This window comes from Eptatretus burgeri, chromosome 6, assembly GCF_056783735.1.
Source record: "Eptatretus burgeri isolate ZD-2024b chromosome 6, Ebu_testis_v1, whole genome shotgun sequence".
NCBI lineage: Eukaryota > Metazoa > Chordata > Myxini > Myxiniformes > Myxinidae > Eptatretus > Eptatretus burgeri.
The window spans coordinates 60,144,969-60,164,710 of NC_140966.1; the positions used below are offsets into that span (position 1 = coordinate 60,144,969).

General features: G+C 42.7%; 1 protein-coding gene across 1 annotated transcript in view; it reads left to right on the top strand.

Annotated features, from left to right (window-relative positions):
• Window positions 1–19,186, top strand: part of ST3GAL3 (ST3 beta-galactoside alpha-2,3-sialyltransferase 3) — a 107,666-nt gene extending 88,480 nt beyond the window's left edge. Inside the window, exons 8-10 of the mRNA XM_085886934.1 lie at window positions 16,934–17,080; window positions 17,490–17,636; window positions 17,852–19,186. Coding sequence (XP_085743060.1) covers window positions 16,934–17,080; window positions 17,490–17,636; window positions 17,852–17,941 — 384 coding nt within the window. The 3' untranslated portion in view covers window positions 17,942–19,186. The remainder of the gene's footprint in view (window positions 1–16,933; window positions 17,081–17,489; window positions 17,637–17,851) is intronic.
• Window positions 19,187–19,742: the final 556 nt, after the last annotated feature.

Genomic DNA, 19,742 nt, shown 5'->3' on the forward strand with positions numbered 1-19,742 from the left:
GTCCCAACACACATCGACGTATGTAGACGTATTCCAATGACGTCTTCCGGTCGACAAAAAAAAATAAATTAACGTGTTTCTAGCTTACAACTGCCATATAAAGACGTGTTCCCACCGGTTTTGGGAATTGGTATATAAAAATGCTGCTCATAAAAGGGGAACCCAACAGTGTTTTCGAGTTCCTTTTTGAGTCGATGTCCATGTCAGCAGTATCAGTATCAGTATCAGTATCAGTATTAGTATTAGTAGTAGTTTGTTCATGTTGGCAGTAGTAGGTGAGTGTGAGGGGGAGGGTGTGGGTTATGATGGATCCTCCTTGCGTCCGCGTGTCCACGGGTAGGTTCATAGGCTGCCACTCAACAATTTAAATGGCTGCATCTCCACTATTGAAAGTAGACGCTTGCGCTCAACAATTGGATTTTTTTTACACTCAACGACTTTTAAACGGTACCACTCAGCTATTTTCATTGTTTACAATGAACGATCTAAATTGCTGTGACTCGCCTTTGTTTTTTGACGCTGGCGCTCGGAAATTTTAATCGTTTCTATTGAACGTGCTAAATCGCTCAAACCCCACTATTGAAAGTAGACGCTGCCGATGGACAATTGGAATCATAGCCAAGCTAGACATCGAAGTGTGAACATCCTCGTCATGCTGAAGAAAAGTTTGAAGAATGCTGCAAATAAGTGTCCTGGCCGTGGCCGTGGACGCTGACGCAAGGACGATCCATTATACCGACGTCTTTCAGCCTATGAGTAACTTAAAAGTAACGTCTGTCGACGTGTGGCAACGATCGCGTAACGTGCCAACAACACGTTAATCATAGGTTAGAAATAAGTTTCGGGTACGCTAAACATTACCTCGGCGTGTCTCAACTTATGATTAACTTACAAGTAGCATGTGTTGACGTCTGTCAACGATCGCAGACCGTGCATACAACTTGTGGCCAGCGTAGCGGAACATGTGAGTCATACGCCGGCATACGTCGTGAAATTTCAAGCATGAAAAAAATTGAGGACAACCGAAAAGTACAACGTTTAAAGCCAGCGTAAAACGACGTATGGCAGTGTTTTTCAGCGTGCTCTCAATGTTATCAAAACTTACCCATAACGTATTCAACGTGTGCCAGCGTTTTAGAAAAAAAATTCAAAAATCGGCATACGTTGGCTAAAACGTCAAGGTGTGACCGGGCCTTTACTTCCTGTTGTTAACAATATTACTGTTCTCATTCATCAAGAACAATGTTAACAGTAAATAAAAAAAATATGTTTAATTCACAATCTCGTGAGATTCCAGCATCTCATGATACTTCAGTAAAAATAGCGGTTAAGTAAGGTAAATGATAATTTTTAAAAATCAGATGTCATTCGTAATGGAAACAAGCCAGTCGGCCATGTGGCTGCTCGCTCTAGATGGAAAGCTGGCCGACGCGACTAGCCGATATTCATGTACATGCTATCAATCAATTTAGCACAATAAATATGATTATCACAGCCCTCTTAGTTTGCACCCAGAAACCCACCTTGTGTAATTTCAGGCATGTTTCCAAAGAGACTCTAACAAATGGCAGCCCTGGTAATTCCATTTATCTATTTGCTAAAGATTTTACTTTTTTATATGATGCTGTAAGACATTCTCCTTGGGCACAAAAAAAAACAGGTCCCTCGGAGATCCAGTTTCGGAGGTATTGATTTTTTTGTACAGTCCACAATAAGTGTACGATGTACGATAAAGTATTTTAGCTGTTGCTAAAACCCAGTCACACGTTGACGTTTTAGCCAGCAATGGCAACGTATCAAAATTTATGTAAAACGCTGGCTTACGCTGACCTTTTGATGTTTTTTTATAAAGATTCGGACGTATTCATAACGGGTTGGTCGTATGCATAACATATGAGTAACGGACACAGAACGTTTCGTTGTCTTATAGATAACTTATACCAAGGAATGCTTAGCCTGTTGTCGGCGTTCACAACCTATGCCCAACGATAGTCGAACTTATGCATAGCGCGCTGCACGTATCGCCGACGATCACGTGGCGTAGCCTATTAAAAGGCTGCCGCACAATGATTCAAATCGTAACCGCCGGAGAAATGGAAGTGTCAACATCGCAGTCACACCTTGGCGATCTTGCCAGCGTATGCCGACCTCTGAAAAATGCGTCTAAAACGCTGGCGCACGTCGAATACGGTATGGGTAAGTTTGGTATACGTTAATAGAACGCTAAAGTACGCGATCATACATCATCGTAAGTGGAGTACGTCTTGTACTTTTAAACGTGTTAAACATTTTATGACGTACTTGCCGTATGCCTCACACGTTCTGCATGCGATGGGAATAAGTTGTACGCATGATATGCGATCGTTGGCACACGTCGACAAAAGTTACTTGTAAGTTACTCATAAGTCGAAACACGTCAATGTAATGGTTAGCATCAGTGTTCCAGACTCCCTGGTTGTTTATTTATTTATTTTTTTCTTTGGTATGACGGTGATGTTGACACTTAGATTTCTAGTGCGGTTATAATATAATATAATTAATAGGCTGCCGCTCAACGATTTAAATCATAACCACACTAGAAATGGAAGTGTCAACATGACCGTCATACCGAAAAAATAAAAATAAAAAAAAATAAAAAACAGGGAGTCTGGAACACTGACGCTAACCATTACATTGACGTGTTTCGACTTATGAGTACCTTACAAGTAACGTGTGTCGACGTGTGTCAACAATCGTGTAACGTGCCTACAACACGTTACTCATAGGCTCGAAATAAGTTTCAGGTACGCTAAACATTACCTCGACGTGTTTTGACTTATGATCAACTTACAATTTACATGTGTCGACGTGTGTCAACAATCGCATAACGTGCCTACAACTTATGGCCAGCGTTGCGGAACTTGTGAGTCATATGCTGGCATAAGTCTAACAAATTTCAAGCATGATAAAATTTGAGGACAACAGCAAAGTACAACGATGAAAGCCAGTGTACTACGACGTATGGCAGTGTTTTTCAGCGTGCTCTCAATGTTTCCAAACCTTACCCATAACGTATTCGATGTGTACCAGCGTTTTAGACAAATTTTTCAAAAATCGGCATAGGCTGGCTAAAACGTCAAGGTGTGACCGCACCTTAAGCAACGGAGGTGTGCATAGCAACCATTCATTTTTGTGTACTTGCTAGCTACATTGTACACATTTCACCCATGTTTCATCAAAATCAGACTCTTTCTCTTAGAGATATTCGCAATTAACCGTTTCTGAAATGTTCGACATGTACTCGCCCAAAACCTATCTCCTCCTACAAATATTTTTTGTTAGGGCTGCAAATTGGCATGAAGGGAGCTAGATAGATTCCGCACAGAACTCTAAGCTTCGATTTTTCGATTTATTTTTTATTGATTTTTTTCGATTTTTGACCACTTTTTAACCACCACTTTGACCACCACCATGTACTTTGACCAGTTGCTATGCCATTGCTAGGGCCCGGGGTCCCATATTCGAAAGCACACGATTCCCAGAAATATTGGTCCTACCTACCAAATTTCATTGGAATCGGTTGAGTAGTTTAGCCCCTAGGCTTGACCAAAGTTTCGTGGACAGACAGACAGATGGAAATGTCCAAAATAAGGGTGCTCTTAGAGCAGCCAAAAAACAATATGCAACCGGAACTTCTCGAGCAAATCATTGGATCTAGTTTTCCATCACAAACCGATCTGGTAAGCATCATTCACCGATAAATGAATAGCTGCTGCTGTGGAGCAGCTTCCTGGACAAGGGAATGTGCCTTCATCATCATGTGATCGAGCGAACTCGGGTGGACCTTTCAATTGCTTGCCACTCAATTTTACTCGAGTCGCAAGTGATCGCAACTCCTGCTAGTGTGGTGCCTACACCACAAATCAAATCCGGGCCACCTGGGTGTAAACAAGTTATTCTAACCACTAGACCATATGGGTGAATGTGCCTTGGTGGTTTGCAATTACCTTCCCAGCAATTGTACAGAGCAGGAACTTGGCCAGGTTAATGCACACTTTTTCAAAAAATGGCCTCATCTTTTCAAAAGCCACCTCATCACACTCAATTGAGTGCTGGGCAAATAAGATACCCAGCTGAATGTCCCTTCTCGATGAAGTTCTCTATAATACAGTGCCATGCCTGGAAAGCACCAGAAAAATAGCTTGTAGTTTGATTCCATGTTTGATTTGGACTTGTTGTCCTTATCCTGTCAGTCCTGTATTTTGCCACCTGGAGGAAGCAAAATTTTCTTTTTATAAATACAAATGTCGAGGCTTATAAAGCGATAACAGTTGGGGGAAGGTAAATTGACAATGGGTCGAGGACAACAGGCAGACGAGGGACGGTATTTGTATTCTTTATAAAAGAGGCATCAACTGTCGTGTCCTGCTAAAGATGAAGAGGACAAAGACTCAAAAAGTTGTTAATGTTTGTGGTTGATGTAAATTTTACAGCCCAATGTTGCCATTACACCCTGCTTTTTAAGAAGGCAGCAATCTATCTGCCACCCCTTAAACATCTATGCCTTGATTTCGGAAACATTTCTTATGATTCTTGATCATTTATCATCTTGACAAAACAGATTTCTGTTCCACCCAATTCATACTGTCGACTTTTAGTGATGGTTCCTTCGCCTTGTCAAGCTGTGCTTATCATGTATTGACATACTGTCCTTTTGTTAAGCAGGGAATGGAACGTTAACTGCTGCACTTGCAGCAACAATAATAATAAGAAGAAAAGGTTCTCGTTTGGAAGCTTTGTCATGATAGTGGTGTCTAAACCTTTCGGCAGTGGATTTTGGTCGTGGGTTATCTTCGCAAATGATTGTTTTTGCTTTCTCGGCATTTCATGTAGCGGAACAGATATACTTGTTTGCCGGACAAGCAGACTCAACCAGCCCAGTCAGAGCACTCCATGAGAATTTTTCATCGCAGTTCACTCTCCGGGTGATTAATACTGCGACCACCCCGTGGTGCTTATGCCAAGTTTGTGTGGTCGTTTAATGCTTCCCATCCGTCATTCTCAACCGATTGCCTCACCAATGGTCCTTGTGAGTAAGGCCTAATAGCTTGTTGAGATTTGTGCTCTTGCAATGTGATAAGCTGGCCATTAGACAGCAAGCCTTCCTTTGTGGACATTCTGCATGAGCAGCATTTGAAGATGAACCGTTAGTGTCGAGGAATGCCCTTTGGAAGAAGAGATGCCATTATGTACACTAAATGCGCTTTTCGCAGCAGTGCAGTCTGGTTTGATCCTTCTGTGGCACGTGCATCATCTATACGATGAGAGCTTGTGTGTCTGTGTGTTTGTCTCCATTTTTCTCAGAGATGGCTGAATGGATCTTCGGCAAACTTTTAGAGTTTCATCAGTGGGTTCATCAGTGAGTTTCATCAGGCAAAAAAAAAAATAAGTTGGATTAAAAAAAAAAAATCACTCTATAGTGCCTCAGCCTTTGTAGCTATGTGAAAGGTAACATTAAATGATTTCCGACCCCATTCCTTCGTGGTTGTAGGAAAGTGTTTTTGGCACGCACAATTAAAAAAAAAAAATTGATTCCTTCACAATGCCAACAGGATTAGAAGAGCACTGGGCAATGTCGGGTACCCCTGCTAGTGACATATTGCTGGTGAATTTCTTTTTTCCTTTTCTTTGTACCCAGTACTGTCGTATTGAGTCATCACCATTAACTGTGTGTATAACTTAGAGCCCAGACATCTGCTGCAGAGAATTTGAGTTTCCCTTTAAGAGAATGGCTTGTGATTGCCACATTGATTTTGTTGCCAACCCCGTCACCCACTCCTGCTCCAATTAAACGCACTGTTTTCATTGCTGGGACTAATGATTTTGCTTTGGTTCAGGGTAAGCGGTTAAATAAATACAGTGGACACTCGTTAAGCCAAATACATGTGTTCTGCTTCCCCCAAACAAAATTCTGGCTAATGAAACATTTGAAACCGGAGGGTAAATTTTCCTAGTTCGTGACACTGAAACTTACACGTTACAATCGAAAAGGAATAATTACTCCGTGCACCATCAAATGTGTAACACAGGTAATTGAACCGTGAACCATAAGTATAAGCTCAGCAATCCGCAAAGTCTGGTGTTGGCTTAGTGGTTAGGGTGGTGGCTTGAGATCCTAGGGTCCTGAGTTCAAGCCCCATTGGCCGCTGAATTAAAATACACCAGGAGGTTGACTCAGCCTGTCATCCTTCTGAGGTCAGCAAAATGAGCACCAGTGTACTGGTAAGGGGGACACTGCATTAGAGGCATAGCCGCATCCCAACCAATGATGCAACCAGCAGCCACAGGCTGCACGAGAGAGAGAGAGAGAGAGAGAGAGAGAGAGAGAGAGAGAGAGAGAGAGAGAGAGAGAGAGAGAGAGAGAGAGAGAGAGAGAGAGAGAGAGAGAGAGAGAGAGAGAGAGAGAGAGAGAGAGAGAGAGAGAGATAGAGATGAGACAGAGGTGAGACAGAGGTGAGACAGAGGTGAGACAGAGGTGAGACAGAGGTGAGACAGACAGAGAGAGAGGTGAGACTGACAGAGAGAGAGAGAGAGAGAGAGAGAGAGAGAGAGAGAGAGAGAGAGAGAGAGAGAGAGAGAGAGAGAGAGAGAGAGAGAGAGAGAGAGAGAGAGAGAGAGAGAGAGAGAGAGAGAGAGAGAGAGAGAGAGAGAGAGAGAGAGAGAGAGAGACAGAGACAGAGACAGAGACAGAGACAGAGACAGAGACAGAGACAGAGACAGAGACAGAGACAGAGACAGAGACAGAGACAGAGACAGAGACAGAGAGATCGAGATCCGCAACAAGCCATCACCCCGTAGCTGAAGGTGGAGTAAACCAGACTCAGTGGCTTAATGGCTTGTAGCATCTGCTCTGAGTCTGGGAGGTCGGTGTTTCGAATCCTGGCCAGGTCATACCACAGGCTTTAAAAAGGTATGTGCTGCTTTCTTGCTTGATGCTCTGCATTTACAAAAAGAAAGAGTACAGACAAGCAACCATAAGTTGGTAACCTCTCACAACCTTCAAATATCACACTCTCACGATGTCTCTCCGAAAGGACCGCTTATAACCCCCCCCCCCCCGATCTACTTTCTCAACAATCCTCTGGAAGAAGTCCTTTCATTCAAGCTTCTAGGTCTCACTATCTGCCATGATCTTCTTGGGAAAGTCACATTTCCAACCTGGCCTCCAAAGCCAGTCGCCGACTGGGAATCCTCCGTCATGAAAAGTCCTTCCTTGGCCCACCAGAGCTCCTGACTACATACAAAGCTTTCGTCCACAGACTGAAGGAGTACTGGTCTCCCCTCTGGGCTGGTGCTCCTGCCTCTCACCTTTCTCAGCTTTACGCTGTGGAAACCAAGGCATTTCAGATCATTGGCATCTCCCGCGATGAGGCTGAGTCTCTGGGTCTCTCACTCTCTCTCACCGCATGCAAGTCGGTGGTCTTTCTGTCTTCTCCCGTATCCTCTCTGGCCTCGCCCCCCTCCCCCCTGCTCTATCTGCGATATCTCCCCACCATATTTCCGCAGGGTGCTCAAGGTCGGCCAACAACCCCTTTCTGGTAAAACTACCAAAATCACGAATCGCTGCTCACCTTCACTCTTTCATTCCTCTTTTTTCCTGCCTTTGGAATAAGCTCCCACTCTCTGTTCAATCCCATCCTTCCTTCCAAGCCTTCAAAACAGTTGTTTACCACCACTTCTTCTTGTCCTCCATCCAGAACCTCGATCTTTTCTACCCCCGTTAATCCACTCCAAACCCACCTCCTTCAAATTCCCTGCTTTCCTTCCTGAAAGTCCCTGTAATGTCTCTGTTCCCCACTGTTCTGTCCTTCCCTCTCTCGTCCCTCTTGTCTCATCACTCCCCCCCCCCCTTGCTGTGCGTTGTGTGTTAGCTCTCATACGAGCCTTGACAATGTAGACAAAAAAACAAAAATATATTGTGCAGGCTTGGTGGGCCTAATGGCCTCTTCCAGCGTTTAAGTTCTCTTAAGGGAAGTTGTATTATTATATTAATTCTGATTATACAATGGACATGAAGTCGGCAGAGGCTGTGTCGGACAATATGTTAAACTGTGAAAGTCACTTTGCTTCCTCTTCACAGACATTGAGGTTCAGATATGGGATGGAAGGTCGTCACTTGCCTTTCATAGTCTCAATAGCTTCTCCTTCCTGATCAAAAGTTGTTTGAATATTTTGCCTTCCTACATTTTCCACTCGCTTTTTAACTCTCATATGGGTACATATTAAGGCACATGTATGGACACCGAGATTCCCAGTGTGGTGGTTGGCTAGTAACATTGGAATTTGATAACCATGATGGACTTAATTGTCAGGTCAGATCAGATCTGTGACATGCTACAGGTACCATGTAAACCTGCACTAACTTGTTTCGTGGTCGGGTTGTCTCCGAGTAAACTGTCTACTTCACCAGGTTTCCTGGTGAGTTGGATGTATAGATGTGGACACCAGCAGGATTAAAAACAAAATCTCTCAAAGGGTGGAGGATTTCATTGTGATCTTGTGTATGTGGAAGAATTGTGTTGCTTAGCTGGTGGGTCGCCCAGATACCCGAGACAGCAAAGCACCGGTACCGTTTGCCAGAGGACCTCGGTTCAATTCCTGGTCTGGGCCTGTAATTTTTCCACATATATTTATGATGCTGGTTCTCTCCTGTTCATTTCTAATGATATTAATACGCCCCCTGTGGTGTTTAATAGCGGACATCAATGTGTACCCCCACAGAGGGAAGACCCTCTCGTGAGCAGGCCCTCGCTGCTCCTGTGGTTGGCAGCAAGTGCCCCGGAAGCAGTAGGGGAAAGGGAGTGGCACCTGTAAATGTGGAAGAATTGTATTGCTCAGTTGGTTGGTCATCCAGATAACTCAGATAGCAGAGCATTAGTGCGGTTTTCCAGAGGACCTGGGTTCGACTCCCGGTCTGGGCCTGTAATTTTTCCACATATATTTATGATATATATATATATATATATATATATATATATATATATATATATATATATATATATATATTTATATATATATATATATATATATATATATATATATATATATATTTATATATATATATATATATATATATATATATATATATATATATATATATATATATATATATATATATATATTTATATATATATTTCGTTGCAAGCCAGGGGTCGGGTGAAAAGACCGCCGGGGGGGGGGGGGTGGGGTGGGGAGTTATCTCGGGATCCCACCAGAACCCCCGAAATTGCAGGCCATCGCACATGGATATAATTCCGTGACGCGGCAGGTCACTAACCGACCGTGAACGCCAATAACTCAACCACGTGACTTAGGGTCCTCCGTCTAGTTAATCCGGTCACCTAAAAATAACCACGCGATCTAATGACCGGGGGACATGCCCTCAATACACCTTGTCAGAACTGGATCACTTTACTGGATCAGATGCAGCTGAGCGACACTGCCAAGGGTATACCGGCTTAAAGGAATGGATCTTTGGGAATAAAGTCCCGGCTAAGTTAGGATACGGACCATGCTGGATCATTGAAAGAACAGACAAAACGAGCTGGGAACATTTCTACAAAGGAATTTATTAACAGGCAGATGAGGAAAGGTATGTGGCACAGTGAATATAGCTTTTATTGTGGTGTGTAAGTAAAGATAGGAAGAAAAGTGAGAGGTGCGGCAATATACAAGCAACTTACAAAAGCAGACACAGAGCAGAGTTATCCCGATATAATTATTGTACACTCAACTTAAATGAGGACGCACACACACAAACACACATACACACACACACACACACACACACACACACACACACACACACACACACACACACACACACACACACCCCATTGAAGAGGAGTTGAAGAGAAAAAGGAGATGAGATGAGGCTAACGGTCTCTCAATACCTTGCACAATTGCCCGATCGTGCTACCAATACGTTTTGGGGGGATGCTCCGCTGGGCGATACCTCCCTGACAGCTGGCGTGTCATCTCTTGCTTCGTGGCACTTCATGCAGCTTGCGTCGGTCCAGAGAATGAGACGCGATCGTTGGGCGTGAAGGGGGGGACTTGGGTGGAGTCAGAAGCCAATGGGTGGAGAGAGACAACGAGGCGGTGAAGAATGCGGAGTCAGCAAGCGAATTGGTAAGGAAGGGCGGAGCCAGCAGACGAATGGGTAGTTTGTCGATCCCAAGCCAGACAGAACAAGCTGACAGGAATGAAGACAGGAACGATGGGCAGGAACGACGAACAAGAATGACGACGACTCTCTAACAACGACTACTCCCCCTCACCGCCCTGCGACCCGTCCTTTTATAGATCCGGTGGTGCAAGGCGGGGGCGACGACCCGAAGCAATGTGTCGTCACTCGAATCGGGCGCTCTTGTTGGGCCCCGGCCAGCACACGGGCTGGCCGCCATGACCGGAAGCGACTCCTCTTCACTTCCGGCCAGATGGTTCCAAGCTGCGGAATCATCTCGCTCCGAGCACCTTTACATGAATCGCTTTGCACCGAACACCGTGCCATGCCCCGGCGACCCACGGTTGGCACTGGTCAATGTACCTGCTCCATGGTGCGCCACGCAGCCCTAGTGATCTGGCCGCACAGCATGCCTCTGCCTGGTAGCAGCTGCATCGAGGGGAGGTGCGAGAGGATGTCTGCCGTCCGTGGGAGACATTTGTTTCTGTCGTGGTGAGCGAAGACCGATGGTAAGATGTTATTGTAACCCCATGCGCAGACCCGACCAAAGATGTGGATTATTCGTGCTCCGGTCTGTATGATGATAAAGTATCACATTGCACACGTGGTCAGGGCGTGGGTCCGCCATTGCACACGTGGTCAGGGCGTGGGTCCGCCATTAAGCACGTTAGTGCACGGGTCCGCCCGCCATCGAGCATCATGTTCACGGTTATCAGAGGCTGCAGGATGCACGGTGCCAGCCTAGATCTGTGTCAGAGAATTGAAGGAAAGGATTGGATATAATTATTGTATGTAGGGTTGAGTTGAAGAAGAAGATAGATATAATTATTAAATGGAGAAATGGGTGGAAAAGTGTGCGCCGCGTGCGCTTTGCAAGTTGCCAGCATTTAGGGTGCCGTTTCTTCCATCTCGTTACGTGTTCCGTGCAGCGTGGGTGTCATGTTGGGTGCACCTTCTGTCCAGTGGGTGGAAATTACCGCTGCACGTGCATTTGGCAGGCTGTGATTTCTGCAGAGAGGTGTCCGGCGTAATGCCTGCTTGGCCTTCGCTGAGGACCCGTCTCACAGCGAAGGGCGCACTTGGCTGGGATTTACCTCAGGAAAAAAAAGTATGAAAAAGAATAGGAATGAGTGCAGATATTTAATCAGACCTAGCGATGAAGTTTACACAATGCACTGTCCCGTTGTCCTGGTAGACAAAAGGGAAGAGTCTGCCTGAACGTATATTAATGGAATAACTGTCCTGGGACCACTGTATGATGGTTGCTATTGCTTTGGAGGGATGTGGTTCCCAGGACCACAACAAAATATATATATATATATATATATATATATATATATATATATATATATATATATATATATATATATATATATATATATATATATATATATATATATATATATATATGTACACACACACACACACACACACACACACACACACACACACACACACACACTATACAGTGCCGATATATAGTCTACACCCCCTTTCAAAATTTTTTTCCTTTTGTTACCTTGTATCCTGGAATTAAATTGCATTAAATCAGACCTTTTCCACCTTTATTTACATATCGTAACCCTCAACTTCCAAATGAAAAACAAATTCCACAAATTTCAGAAAATTAATTAAAAATACAAAACTAGAATATTTTGGTTGGATAAGTGTTCACCCCCTTAGTTAATACTTGGTGGAAGCACCTTTGACAGCAATTAGCTGTGAGTCTGTTGTGATAGGTCTCCACCAACTTTGCACACCTTGATTGGGAAATATTTTCCCATTCTTCTGAACAAAACTGTTCATGCTCAGTCAAGTTGCGTGGGGAGCGTTGATGAACAGCAATCTTCAAGTTCTGCCACAGATTTTCGATTTGATTGAGGTCGGGGCTCTGACTGGACCACTCAAATACATTTATCTTTTTGTTCCTTAGCCACTCCAGTGTTGCTTCTGCTGTGTGCTTCGTGTCGTTGTCATGCTGAAAGGTGAATTCCGTCCAAATTTCTTGCAGAAGGCAGCAGGTTTTCCTCTCGGATTTTTCTGTGTTTTGCTCCATCCATTTTCCCTTCCATCCAGACAAGTGCCCCAATCCCTGCTGATGAGAAAATATCTCTATAACATGATGCTGCCACCACCATGCTTCACAGTAGGGATGGTGTTATTTGGGTGATGTGATGTGTTGGGTTTGTGCCGAACGTAGCATTTTTCATTTCGGCCAAAAAATTCCGTCTTGGTTTCGTCAGACCATAAAACTTTTTGCCACATGGCTTCAGAATCTCTGGAATGGTTTCTTGCATACCTCAAAGGGGACTCAAGGTGGGTTTTTTTACCCTCGCCGAAGGAGAGGGTATTGCATTTGAATCCGTTTGGCTTGTTATCTTGCCAAAACGAAGATTTGCAAGATATGTTAGTCAGCTTATATGTTTTTTTTTTTTCTTGTTTGTTTGTTTGTCTGTAATCACATATAAATCACTCCACAGAGCACAGTTATCATTGGAAATTTTTGTAACTTCGCATATCAGAGGCCTTTAGAGGTCCCTTTCAGCGCATAAAATTTTCAAGGTCAAGGTCAAAGGTCAAGGTCACTTTGTCGCAAATCAGGGGAGTCGACGAAACCCTTATTTTTTGAGTAATTTTGATCGGATCGTCTTCAAACTTCATGGGAATATAGTTCATGGTCTGGCGCTCAGCTGATTAATTTTTGGTGGCGATTGGCCTTGACCTTCATGGTTAGCGCCTCAGGTCAAACATATTTGAACCCAAGGTCAAATTTTCAAGTTTTAGGAACCATATCGTGTAGTACCTCAAATTGAACACCTCGATGAGTGCTTTCTAGATATGTCAAGCTTGAGACATTATGACGTCATTTGGTGACGTTATGAGGCATAAGCATATTTTTCATGGTTACTCTAGAACGATTCTCATCGGAATCTCTCGTAGGCAGATATTCCTCAAGGAGTCGCTCCTGGTGGATAGCAGCTCTGTTCACCTCAGTGTGACCTTAAAGAAGTCACACGTGGTCACCTTTTGGCAAGATACGGGTCACCCTGCGGGTGACATTGTTTTTTTGTTTTTTTTAATCCTTCAAAAATCTTCTTCTCTGAAGTGGCTGAACAGATTGAGGCAAAACTTTACACATTTGACTGACAGCTTAACATGTTGGGGTTCTTGTACAAAAGGTTCACACGTATGACATCGTAGGTCACATGGTTTGGCAGCTATGTTGGATTTACCCTAACACCTATAAAAAATCTTCTTCTTCAGAACGGCTGGAGAGATCGAGGGGAACTTCACAGAAATGTTACCCAAGCCTTAGGGATACCAGGGTATTCACAAATGATTGATATTTAAGATGGCTTTGATGGAAGATTGATATCTTCAGTAATATGGCTTTCTTCTTGCCACCCTACCGTACAGACCAGATTTGTGGAGTGCTTGGGATATTGTTGTCACATGCACAATATCCCAAGCACTCCACATCCTCAACCCAATCTTCATGGTCTGGCAGTCATATTGGATTGAGCAAGAATTTAAAAAAAAATCTTTCTCTTGAACAGCTTAATCAAACGATGTGAAACTTTACAATTATGATCCAGTAGTAATGGGGAATATATGTTTTAACTTTCAACCTGATCAGACACATGGTCTTTCAGCCAGAATTATTTAATTTTTTATCTGGGTTCTTTTTTATTTAGTTAATTAATTTTTGAATAAAGTTCACTTGGCTGTGCTTAGATGGGTTTGAGGGTAAAGGAGAAGCAGCTGAAATGTGAATGCTATCCAGGTTCCTCCTGATGACTTCATCTTTGCTTTTTGCTTGTTTGGGTTCCTTCTGATCACTCCATTGCAGGACTGTACATAGTTGGTCTTCAATTTGATTTGAATTGAATTTATTTTAATCTCATTTTAGATTCAATTGAATCATAATAAATGTCATGGGTCAGGGTCAAATATCCGATGAAAGCGGGGTTGCCACAAAGCGGGACATCTTGGTACCCTTCATCACTGCCAGCAGTTACAAAGTGGCAGTTCTAGTTATCTCTTATTAATTACGGAACACACCAGTACACAAAATACACCACACAAAACATGTCCTGGCGAGGATCTGCAATCTCTGATTGCTCTTTTTCTTGTTTGGGTAACTAGAAGCACCCACTCCCTACGGGAGCCGTCAAGGGGCTCATGTTATTATATTTATGCCTATTTTACTTCAAGGGGTCCCAGGATTACACATCCAAAAAATGATTGTGATCGGTTCAGCCGTTTTTGCGGTACCTGGGAACAGACAGACAGACGGTGAATTATAGTAAGATGGCTTTCTTCTTGCCACCCTACCGTACAGGCCAGATTTGTGGAGTGCTTGGGATATTGTTGTCACATGCACAATATCCCAAGCACTCCACATCCTCAACCCAATCTTCATCAATAAAGCTGCTCTTACCTTGATTTACAGTGACCAGTCTTTGCCATAAAGGCCTGGAGGTCTTTCAAAGTTGCCATTGGCCTCTTGGTGGACTCACTGATCAGTCTTCTCCTTGCTTGGTCATCTAGTTTGGAGGGATGGCCTGATCTTGGCAAGGTCTTGGTGGTACCATGCACCTTCCATTTCTTAATGATTGTCTTGACTGTGCTCCGAGAGATATTTTTTATACACATCCCCTAATCTGTGCCTTTCCACAAGTTTATCCTGGAGGTTTTTTGAAAGCTCCTTTGTGCTCATGGTTGAGTCTTGACAGTGAAATGCACTACCCAGCAGAGAAAACCAACAGGAACAGCTGATTTTATTCTGAAATAATCAGAATCATGACAATTTAACACAGGTGGAGGCCAATTAACTTGGTGTGTGATTTTGAAGGTGATTGGTTACACCTGAGCTCATTTAGAATTGCTATTATAAGGGGGGTGTACACATCCACCCAACATATTTTAGTTTTGTATTTTTAATTAATTTTCTGAAATTTGTAGAAATTTTTTTCACGTGGAAGTTGTGGGTTACGATGTGTAAATAAAGGTGGAAAAATTCTGATTTAATGCAGTTTAATTCCAGACTATAAGGCAACAAAAGGTGAAAATTTTTGAAGGGGGTGTAGACTTTCTAAAGGCACCGTATGTGGTATAATATTGGGGTGGTTGGGATTCCATCGTTTTTAAAGAAGAAGGCACTTCCAACCAAAAGTAAACTACATCTACTCTGCTAATTTGAGCAATAAGCAAGAGCAAGACCCGGTCACAGACGACGTTTCACCCACGTCACAGCAGGCTTCCACAGGCCAACAGACCCCGAGCCTCGACAGGTATCCGGTTTTTATTTCCGCTATGAGCACTCATTTCTGGTCACATGCTGGTGCTCGAGGTCAAATTGAGGAATGGTTTTTATTTTTTTTTTTGCAAACATCAAGCAAAATAAATGCCGAATCGCATAATCGATGGGCTGCTCTGCTCTTTTTTTTTGGTATTACTTACACATGATCTGGTGTTGTATGCATGTGTTTGTTGTTTTTGTGTTTCTGGGGCACGAACATGGCTGGTTTCATGTGTGGGTTGTGTGATTGTCGGGGTTCTCGTTTGGTGTTGTACGCACGTGGATGTGGTGTTTGAGGTCGAGTGATTTTGTTTGTAGCTCACCTTATCCAGCTGTTTGCATGATCTTGTTTTCACCATTTGTATCAGAGGTGTGTACTGTGTGGGTCTGTCCACAATCTCCCCAGTTAGACTACCCTCTCAGCTCTTCACATGCCATGCTTCCAGTATCAATCAACCTGTGTCTTTTGTTGGACGTCGTGTCGAGGACACGAGTCCCATTAAAGCAAAATTTGTGGCCAGATTGCAGGCAATGATGTGCTATGGCTGACTGTGTCACCTTTCCAAGCCTGATTACTCAATCATGTTCATCTAGCCATTGGTTTAAATTTTTTCCAGTTTCACCAATGTAGAATTGGTCATCGTCTCTGCATGACGAATGGTAAACTACTCCAGATTTATCAACAGTTTATATTGGGTCTTTTAGTTTTGAAATGACATGACGGATGGTGTGTAGAGGCTTGTAGGCTACACCAATCCCTGCGCTGCATACTTTCCTGCCAATCATTTTGGAAAGGCCCGGGTGGTATCGCAATACACAGTGCCCAAGCGTGTCTGGCTCCTTCCGTTCTGGCTCGATGAACATTATTTCAAACAAAGGCTTAACAAGGACTTCATCCAAGGCAGAACACCCCCTTGGGGAGGGGGGCAAATTAAGTTGCTACAACCTCCATCGTGTGACCCTTAGTCCTTCTGTCAAGTCTGGTTGAGATTGGATAAGTAACCACCGAATGCATTGCGGTCAAAACACCATCAGACAGACAGATACCAAATTCCTTATTTTAGTATGATACACTTTACTATCACTCCGACCTGCATACCACGTTGCTATGGTTTTTTTAAAATGTAAATATTTTTAAGCGGTTTTCTGTGGTACCACATAATGTACCATATTAATGTACCACCTGGAGATCAAACATAATGTACCATATTAATGTACCTTGCCTGCTTTTAAGCACGACAGTTCTTACAGTTCTGCTGGCAATAACCACTCGTTCATCAGTGACTGAGTTTTATTGTGATGGTAAACATTGCATTTGCAAAATGTCTTTCTTTGTGTTACTCACCACCCCCCCCCTCACCCCACCTTTCACTTTTTTTCCTTTCTTTGTTTTATTTACACAAAAGAACCCAACCAAAGGCTTCTGGAAGCCTGTTGCTACCAGGATACCACGCAGACCCCAGGATATTCGCATCCTCAACCCGATCTTCATCAATGAAGCTGCTTTTACCTTGATTGGCCTTCCAAACAACAACTTTGTGATGGGCCGTGGGGTGAGATATATTGCAAGTTGTTTATTTGTGCGTTCGCCTACCACACATTGATGTTTGGTGATGCATGGAGATTTTAGTCTTTATCGACCTAGATTTAATGTATTCCCAACACATACTCCTCATGATGTTGCAACACCACCTGATGGTGTAATGCTGCTATGTCACTGATTTTTTTTTTCTTCTTTTTGTTTTTTTTTTATGTCAATAATGCCTGCATTGATCACTCACTGTATTTCTCAGATATGTGTCACCTACTCAAGATATCTCGACTGATAATTAATTCTCGCAAATTGGGCACATAATTGATATAGAAGTTTCCATCACATTTTATAAAACTTTCCACACGTGACATGAACTTCATGCAGGTTTCTGGTGGGATTTGTGGATTGTCGCTTGTTTATCTGTGCAGAATATTCCAACTCTAGGTGCCACCGCTATCACCATGGCACTGCACCTTTGTGACCACGTGGCTGTTGCCGGATTCGGTTACGACCTCCTAGACGATGATGCTTACCTGCACTATTACGAAAGCACGAGAATGTCTGCCATTAAGGAGGTAAGGAGAGCATTGAAAATTGCATTAGTATTTGTTATTTGGGTTGGTTGAGGATAAAAGGTAAGATAGGCCAGTGAGATATTCCCCATATCACTCCATTTGTCAAATCCCTCCATCCTTGCCTATTGGAGACCTTGTGTCCATTCCGACTTCCCCGTCATGCAACTTGCATAAAGTATTCTGGGCCATTGCATAATGTTGTCATTTCCCTGCAGTCTTGGACGCACAACATAGAGAAGGAGAAGGAGTTCCTGAGAAAACTCGTCGATGCCAGAATAATCTTCGACCTTACTGGCAGAATCTAATTCATCGGTGGTCGATCAATGGACATACCCCTTGGATTTTGCAGTTCTCAGCACCTGCAATAGTCCACCAATATGGCTGCTATGTCGTTGCATCTGTTTTGCTGCGACCTGCGGAGCAAGGGGACAGACAGGGTGGGAATGGCAGCCTGTTTACAAGGTGGTTTACAAGGTGGATCTGAAAGTGAGGACGGGATCTTTTGCCTAAGAGGGTTTAAGTTGTTTCCTCCTCATTACCCTTTCATCCTCTCTCATTACCCTTTTTATTCAATACATCTTGTTGGAGAATATCATGACCTATCTCCAATTTAACCCTTGCTTGCCGTTTCCCCTACTAACGATTCCGTTGTACTTCCAAGGATGACATTCCCTGAGTTGTGCCAAAAGCAGAGCAATTATCTTGTTGAATGGACAACACATCTTACAGACAAAATGCACGGATGTATGTTTTTGTTGTTCCTGTTTTTCCTTTTACATGTATGTAAAGTATCTTGCTTTTCTTTTTTATAATTTGTTATGGTGAAAGGGACATAGGTGTAAAAATACAGCATTTACAGGATAAACACACACACACAAATATATATATATATATATATATATATATATATATATATATATATATATATATATATATATATATATATATATATATATATATATATATACATATATACATATATAGCTTTGGAATTCATGTTTTCAACAAATATCTTGACGGGTATAACTGTTGTATGTTGATTAAAAACAAAACATTTCAGTTATGTTTTTTTTATGATCACTGGACAACATGTTCCAAGTGGCAAAGTAGTTGTTTGTTTAATTTATTTCACTAATTACCTCCGACTACCTTCGGTTATGTTTTCACCCCTGTTTGTTTGTTACTTGCAAAATCGAAGATTCGCAAGTATATTGGTTGGTCTGGTCTGTTATCTGTTTGTCTGTATGTCACTCGCCTACAGGTCACATTTTTACTCCAATCTTCATGAAACTTCACCACCTGGTAGAGGTAGTGATAAGCTGGAAGCCTATTGTTTTTGATGTCAAAGGTCAAAGTCAGATAAATCATCAATTTTCAACTGATTCACTTGATATCTATGTATATACTGTATATAAAACTGAAAAACGGGTGGACGTTGAACCCTCGTTGAGGTGAAGGCTTGGGCGACCCTTGTGAGTTTGTCTATTTATTACTTACTGTTTGAACGTGAGTTAGACTGTGAGCACATCCATTAATTATTTATTATTCGACCTTGACTATGTCTCTTATTTATTTACCTTTATTAATTACGGACTTTTGAAACATCTTTTAGACCTTTAGACTCCTTAGACCATTTTAAACATTTTATACCCTTTGGACCTTTCAAGACCCTTTCTACCCTTTAAAACCTTTTGTCCCTGAAGACTCTTTAAGATCCCCAAGACCCTTTAGAACCCTAAGTCTCTGTTGACCCCATTAGAACACTGAGTTCCCCACAGAACTCATTAAACCTTCTGTCTGAGGGTCTTCTGCAATAACACTTAAGGTTCACCAGTCATAATCAAAAGGTCTCCCATTGGTAAACCACCTCAGTACTAAGCTGAGAGTGTGCGCAAGGTATAATTACTTCATTAAATTTATCTTTCTTTATGTGGTATAGGGAAAAGTCTGACGTGGAATATAAAAAGTCCACATTGCAAAGAGAAAAAACCCTACGTGGCAAAGACAAAAACGGTGTCCATGACAATTTCAACCCATTATAATCAAGTGGGATATTTTTTGTGATCTTATTATTGCTAAACTAGGAATTTTTCAAGATATCAGACT